The sequence below is a fragment of the Lutjanus erythropterus genome, chromosome 19 (assembly GCF_056507025.1).
Source record: "Lutjanus erythropterus isolate fLutEry1 chromosome 19, fLutEry1.hap2, whole genome shotgun sequence".
Lineage (NCBI taxonomy): Eukaryota > Metazoa > Chordata > Actinopteri > Lutjaniformes > Lutjanidae > Lutjanus > Lutjanus erythropterus.
In genome coordinates this window covers 13,738,256-13,746,193 of record NC_139335.1, presented here as the reverse complement: position 1 = coordinate 13,746,193, position 7,938 = coordinate 13,738,256, and the positions used below count along the sequence as shown (strand labels likewise).

At 37.3% G+C, this 7,938-nt stretch overlaps 1 protein-coding gene across 1 annotated transcript; it reads right to left on the bottom strand.

Annotated features, from left to right (window-relative positions):
- Positions 1-3,668: 3,668 nt before the first annotated feature.
- Positions 3,669-7,559, bottom strand: LOC146309465 (protein VCF1). The gene is made up of 3 exons (XM_084745026.1): positions 6,936-7,559; positions 6,294-6,411; positions 3,669-4,975 (listed from the first exon to the last, which is right to left on the bottom strand). Exons 1-3 carry the CDS (start codon positions 6,950-6,952, stop codon positions 4,715-4,717), a joined length of 396 nt encoding a protein of 131 aa, XP_084601152.1. The 5' UTR covers positions 6,953-7,559; the 3' UTR covers positions 3,669-4,714.
- Positions 7,560-7,938: the final 379 nt, after the last annotated feature.

The following is a 7,938-nucleotide window of genomic DNA, read 5'->3' as shown; positions in this document are numbered from 1 at the left end:
GAATTCTTAGAAATAGAGGTGCTAATTTTAACCATAAAGGGGACAAACCTATGGGGTTCTAGTGAGAACCATTTTGTGTATTGATCCAAAGAGCCCTTGATGAAAGGATTCTTCAAGGACTTCAATAATCCTTGAAGAAGTCCTTCTCCCAAAAAGGGTTCCTAGGATGAAAAGGGTTCTTAATGAAACTCTTACTAAAAAACTAATGGTTTCTTCTTCAGATAAACTTTATTCTTTGAGTTTTTAAAAAAAATCTATTTCAAAAATTGTTCACAGTGAGCTATGAACCTGATTTGTCGTTATTTTCAGTGCTATAAAATTAAATGTTTGTGATTGAAAATATTAAATTATAAACCACTATTCACTTTCACTTCAGTGAGTTTACATTTTTTGTTTCAAAAACTTAAAGAATATTTTTTTTTTTAAATGCAGTAGTGTTTTCACCATAATAACCGCAAAATATGTCTAAAATAAAATTATTTCCCCATACTTCTTTGCCTGGGAAAAAAAAACACAGGCTTGTTTCACCTGATTTCTTAATGTCTGACACGTAAACAATAACTATATAAAAAAAACAATATTCTTGTTGATGGTCTTGTTTGCTCAGATAGAGGCATCAGCATTAAACTTAAACCATTTGTTAACCAGTTAAAAAACTCGTTTTAGCTGATTTAAGAAGAATAGATGATCTCAACCAAAGGTTCTAGGCTAGGAAAATTTTTTTAAGTTTGGTTCAAAACTTCTAAGTTTGAGTTTCAGAATTCAGTCAAAACTTTAGTCAAGACAGCTGCCTTGACATTACAAGGTTCCTCAACTTTCTTTTCACAGTTTATGAAAAAAAAACCTTTCACTTATTTCACCTTGAATGACATGCAATCAAATAGTGTCAGGAGATGCATCTATCTTGTAATCTTTTTAAACCTCCCCAAGTTATTTTATGCAGCATATGCAAGTGTTTTGTTACCCTGTGATTACACTCAAATTTTTTAATAAAATTACATTTTCCAGCATTATAACAGCAGTTCAAAAATGCCTAATAGGGTACTATGGAGGCTTCATTAAATTAGCATTTTGGTGTAAATTATTTCTTTAATATGCAGTAATGTTTACCTCAAACAGAAATTTGGATTGTCACCAGGGAAAATATTTATCCAGGCTGCTGCTAATTGCATCCTCACCACTTTAATTACATAGCACATGCCTGGCTCTGATGTGATGTTTGCTTCAAGATACAAAAAAGGAACACCTCAGATGATGCTAAGATGAAAGGTTCACTTACAACTCACTAATTGTCTCTCTCTGTATGTTACTGTATAGCTGCCTTTCAAAAATAATGATGGGGCGTGCACCTGAGGAAAGAAAGGGCCGCGTTGCCACGATGCAGGAAGATTTCTAATCCTGAATTATCATTTGCTCATTCGTCATCTCTAACTTGGTACAGGTGGAGCTAGGGAATCAAAGAAAGCAAGTAATGAGGACCCACAGTTGCCAGCAAGGTAACTGTGGTTACGTGTGGTGCATTAATGTATGTAATCTGTTACTGTGCCTGTGACAAGACAAGGACATGTAGTGTGCTAATTAAAGAAACCTTTCACTGCTCCTCGCTTAGACACAGGTCATATCTCATTAATGATGGTCTCAATGCATGGGGAGTCATTCATTACTGGCCATTTGGAGGGAAAAGAAAGGGGGATGTGGGGATGGAGGGAATTCCTGTTTGCACATACGGGACATAGCATGCAAAGCTAATAGGTATTTCCTCACAAAAGAACAGTGTGAGAGGACCCTGACCATCGCAGCATCACCATGTTTGACAGTTAATTTGGTAAAACTTCATTTTATAGTATTATACAAGACATAACAAGCCGTACTTTCTATCAAATTAGACAAAAACTATAAATATATTCTTTACTAGACTTTTTAAAGGGTAAAATGAGATACAACAGAACTGTACTGTAAACTAAAGCATGTGTCCCTACTTAGAGTATATTATTTCTTGCATTTGTTTAATTTGGCACAAACTACAACTTGTTACATCTTAATGTGTAATGTAAAATAAAATATGATGACTGATTGTATGATTTTAAAAAAGGGGAACTTCACTACAAAATATATATATATATATATACTTAATGGATAACAACAATAAATAACAAATCTGTTCAAAAACATTAATTTTTATTTTTTAAATGAAGGGGTATTTACAAGAAAAAAAAAAACTCAATGTCAAGGTTAATGTCATGTACATTTACTAAATACAAAAAATATATCATTGAAAAAAAATAAACCACATCTTCAAAATGCTTTCATTTCTGACACATCAGTCTGAAAAAAAAAAAAAAAAAAAGAAAAAGAAAAGAAAACTAAACAGCTGAGCGTGCTCCTGGGATGAGGGTTCATAATGAAACCAATCCCACTATAAGAAAAGGAGAGACGCACAGCCTTACGGTCAGTGCTTGTACCTGGATGATCAGTGCACACATGCACACACACACACAAGCGCGCACACACACACACACACACACACACACACACACACACACACACACACACACACACAGACAGCAACCACTGAATGGTAGTGCACAGGCAGAAAAGGCTCGTCTGCAATTAAAACAGCATTTTAGTGGCTCCAGTAATATTGCAAACAAAGCCTGGGGAATGTCTTCTTGTTCCTAAAAGGCTGTACTGTTACTCCCCATCTAGACAGAAAGAACTATGTTTTCCTACATGCTCAAATGCCACATCAATCAGCCCTCCATATCAAAAAAAAAAAAAAAAAAAAAAAAAAGATCTGACAAAGACTGAGAATTTTTGTGGAGTACGGAAGTCCGCAGAGTTAATATGTGTAACTATAATTTAGTTTTCTCTTTGTAGTCATGAGAAGCTTGTAATGTTGTGATCACATTTTTCCACGATTACAACAAACAAAAATAACCTTATCTGGTTAAAGGCAGAATGAGAGGGCTGTTGGTTAGAGTTTGTAAACACAACACTCGAAGTTGTCCCAGATCAACGACACCAGAAGCTTCCTCTTGGATGCTTGCTTACTATCTTGCTTTTCCAAGAAAAATGCCAATCATCTGGTATTTCCGGCTTCTTAAAAGTAAGGATTTGCTGTTTTTCCATCATCATTTATGATAGTTGTTGGTTTGAAGACGTCACCTTTGTCTCTGGGAAATTTTCAGAATTTTTTGTCATTTTATAGACTAAATGATTAATCGTGAAAATAATTGGATATTAATCGTTAATGAAAATAAGTTAAAGTCTTAACTGGAAGGGATTATTTTTCTAAGAATTAATACATAGTGGGTTTTTTTTTGAGAAAATCCTACTCACTCTGCCTTTAACTTATCAGACCTAAGCATATAACCTAAATATTGTAAATAATTCTCTCATGAGCTTAACTTAGTAAATTTTATCTCATAATTGACATGAATCAGTTTGTATTCTCAGTTATTAGCAAAGACATGCTTGATATTGTTATAATTCATAGTCCATACACTCAAAGCCAATCTCTTGTGTGTATGATCATTATATTGTTAAAGAACTGCTGACAGACGATCACTCCCTGTGTGGAAAGATGACATGGACTCTTTCCTCAGCTGCAGTTGCATCAGTTTATAATAAAAATGGTGTTAAATACTGATGTCAAATATGAGTAGTGACATTTGGTAATGCTGCTGATTATACATTATTTCCATGTCAGAGTCTATATTGTTATTATTGATAATGATCTTGAGAAAATGGTTTTGTTATGTTGAGATCATGAAATTTAGAGATGACAAAGATCATGAAATAATTTGTCTGATCAGGAGGAAACAAAACATGAAAATGATAGCTCTAAAGCAAAGCCGGTGCATACCACTGCTGACGCTGCACAATATTTTAATAATTGACTATTTTTAAAATTTTAATCCACACCTGGAACAATAGCTCCACAACTACCAACAGTTAAATATGGGATAAATGTGCTACTCTCTTTCCCCCAAGTAAGTGCAGTAATTGAGTGTTCAAAGTTCCCTGTCCTGCACTGTGATCTATGCTAAAACCAAATTCATGACCTGACTCTCCACTACATCTAAATGAAATCTATTTAAAAAGATTTATGATTTAAATACTCTATTAACAAATAACATAACAGAAAACATAACCTTGGCCAAGTTAACACCTATGGCTCCTATATGTCCCTGTAAAGGAGTCCCTGTCTGAATATGAAAGCAAATGAGCAGTCCAAGACAAGTGCAAATCCTCCCTGAGACTGGTCCATGTACTCACATAGACATCAGATTCAGCATTATACAACCAAAGTACTCTACTAGGACACTAAACAAGTCACACTGACCGGCCTAAAATTGTGTTTGGCGCCATTTCTGAAGCTACAGTAGCACTGTTTTCAAACAACATTTAAGACAAAACACAGGGATTCATCATCATCATCATTATCAGTCAGTCACAATAAGGCTCTGAGAGCAGCATGTAAACCAGACTGGTCAGAAATCAAGTGGATCACAAAAAATGTTGAAGTTGATCACACAGTTATTATTGCTAAAATGATTATCACGTTCATTTATTTGAATGATGAAACCCCTCCAGATACCTGACCACGAGCTGGTCTCCATCCACAGATATGTAGAGCTGCGAGATATCACAGTAACTGGAGATGGGTGGGAAGAGCTGAGTGAAGTGAATCAGCATGACGTGCCTCAGGGACTCAGTCCTCTGGTGCCTGACAGAGAGACATATCAGGTCGTAATGTGTCTCTGTGGTGGCCTCGGCTATGCAAACTCTGGAAGTGGGCTTGCTTCAGGATGCGGTTGATTTGCAGGTAGGACACCATGTTCGTAGGGCCGCCTGGTTCTGAGGAGTCGCTGGAGCTGAGGGGACTGCAGGGGCCCACAACACACTGACTTGTGCAGCTCCCAGCTGCATGCTCTGGACTGCTGATGCTGCTGGTGCTCTCGCTGTTGGAGGACTGAAGCACAGATGTAAACATTAGCAATTTGCTAGCTAGATATGAACGTCAACATCCAAAATAACATGGACATCAATCATAGACTCAAGTTGCTTTCAGCTTATTGTTCTGTCTGGTGAAATTCAAACAACTTGGTATGAGGCATGATATTTGTCAAAACCAGACACCACAGAGGGCTGTAAACAGACACGGCAAACTAAAGCTTTGTTTATACACGCGCAAAACATTGTGCTGCTGGCCTCTGCAGATGGTGTGCAAATTACGAAAGTTCAAACAAAATATTCTTTGAATAATCAAGAGGTCAACGACTGTTACTGGAAGAATATCATTATCTAGTGAGGCTACATGTACTGCCTGGCAACAGTAGTAAACACTGACATACTGCCAAACATTGCATGTGTGTACTGTAATTACTGTTGCTTACCTCCAAATCAAAGTTGTTTGGTTCAATTCACAGTCATTTGGCTAGTCCTGTCATCTCACTCTTTGTAATTGAAATTAAAAGCTCGGTGTGAGAGGCGCAAGCAACAACTTGCACACACCCTTGAGCTGAGGACACTGCGGCAAGCATAAACCAGGCTTCAGGATGCTTTCATTGCCTAACCTGTCTGGTGCAGTTCAAATTAACTGGTGCGTTTGACCCTCTTGTTAAGTTTGATTATGCTGGTGTGAAAGCTGTCAAACTGTATCTGGAGACAGCTTGGAAAAGTGCTTCTTAATCTGCTTTGAATCAAACTCTGGTGCAGTTTGTTTATGGTGTGAGAGCAAAGGAAACCGACCACAGGATTTTGCTGTAGTAAATACTCATTTTGACAGAAATTCAAACTCTAAACTACTATTAAATCCATCTGTTAATAGTAGGACCTGGTATAAAAAACTATCTCATCAGTGATCTACATATCAAGGTAAGATTATCTGGTAACCAATAAGTGTGGGCATTTTACTTGATACATAAATCTTTACCCGGTCAGACAGTCCAAAGTAGTGGAACAGATGGGATAATATTAAGCTCCAAGTTGCCATTTCTGACTTTTGAGATCCAGTTGCAGACTTGGTGAATAATGCTCATAACTACCAATTTATGCGTTGTGACCACCAGCAAAAACAAATAAATATGTGCTGTCTGTCACCAGATTAGATTTGTAAATACTTTGTATGAATAGAAAATGGAAAACAACTAATAAAATAACTTTTTATTGTTGCTTTTTGTAGTTTGTGGAATGTGAAATAAACTCCACGTGTCAAAGTAAGGTATGTAAGATACATATTTGTCCAACTGTTACAGTTTCTTTCAACTTTAATTTCCCTAATTTTGTACCTCAGAGTCCCAAGCATCCCGGCCTGGCTCAGGAGAGAGAGGATGACCCCTGCTCTGCCTTTTGGCTTGTGGCACCAGGTGGCCGCTCTCCTCATCACCACCATCGCGCTGTCGTTTCCTGTTTTGGGTGCAAACACACACAAATATATAAAATACACAACTATACAAAATAAACCTTTATTAATCCCTAGAGGGAAATTCAGGTGTCATAGCAAAGACATCCATGAGAATTAAACACAGGAGAGGTTAAGATGAGAGTAAGAATAAAGAACCCAATCAAAATAATATAAATAAAGAATATTACTTATAAAAACAAGATTATAAGTGAAAATGTAAAACACTGAGCAGCTAGATAGAAAGCCGCACTGGATCTCTGAAATGGATCTGAAATGAGAAAATGTGTGAGCACAATCGTTTTCAGTCTATCCATAAATAAAAATATTTACGCTATTGTTGCTCTAACCCATCCACAACCAACTCATCTGAGTGAACCCTGATCATTTGTTAGCATGGCTCGTTAACCAATATGTTTTAAATGGCTGCTGCAAGTGGTAAGTAAAGGCCACAGTAACGTTAATGTGACTCCAGCGTTAATTTCAGGCAATACTAAGCGTTACATAAAGTACTGTAGGCCTGGCTCACCTGCTTTCAGTCAACATATGATGACAAGAAATCAGTCTCGATGAGTTTCTTTCGTATTTGTTTGGAGCTGGCTTGAGGACGCGGCTGGTTGGCGTTACCGACTTGATAACGTACCGTTAGCTCGTTTCCTGACAGTCAATGATGGCCTATAACCTGAGTTAGCAAACTAACCTTACTGCCTGGCTAGCTAATCATATTGAGCATTGATGTAATACTACATGCCATTTCGGCAACGGTAAAAGAATAATCGGATCAATTACACCGACACTTTAAGTAACGAGCTGTTAGAAGGTACAAAAATCGGGCGTTAACGAGCTTGCGTTAAGCTAGGTTAGTCAAGAAGCCTGTCCCAAACGCTTTAACGTAAATTCACGTTACAAGCTAACGTCACTGCTAGCTAACCTCCCTAGCTGATGCTCTTAATTAGCTGACCACGGCACATATAGCAGAAAATTCGCTTAGTGTCTTGAATGACAATCTAACAAGCTCAGCGCCAGAGCCCGAAAAAATATACAACTCCTTTTAGTTCAACCTAGCTAACTAAAACAGCCACAATTACAACAGCTAACCACAGCCAACCGCGGCAGTTGTGTTTACATGCTACTGCGGCTGCGCGAAGACCAGTGGTGTTGCTTTCAGGTGTGCTGTCGGAAAATGTCCTTACATTATGTTTTGCGGAGAATCAGAGTAAGATTTTTTGTGGCGTGAGAAATGTAAAACGTAGTGAGAACGGCAGTCTCAACGACAACGATGGTAACTAATATGAATGACACTATTACTTCTTAGTAGCTTACACATATGTTGTACATGCCAGCTAATTTAGAAAAAACAGTAGGAATTTACGAGCAGTACGTAAAGGCAGCATAAAATAACGCTGTCACACCGTTAACAGCGCAATACAAGAAAGCTGTTAATTAACGAAATGTTTCGCTCAATTTTTGTTGAAACGCCACATTTATAAACTTGTTTTGTTAATAAAACTGTCGCCTAATTAGTGTTAATC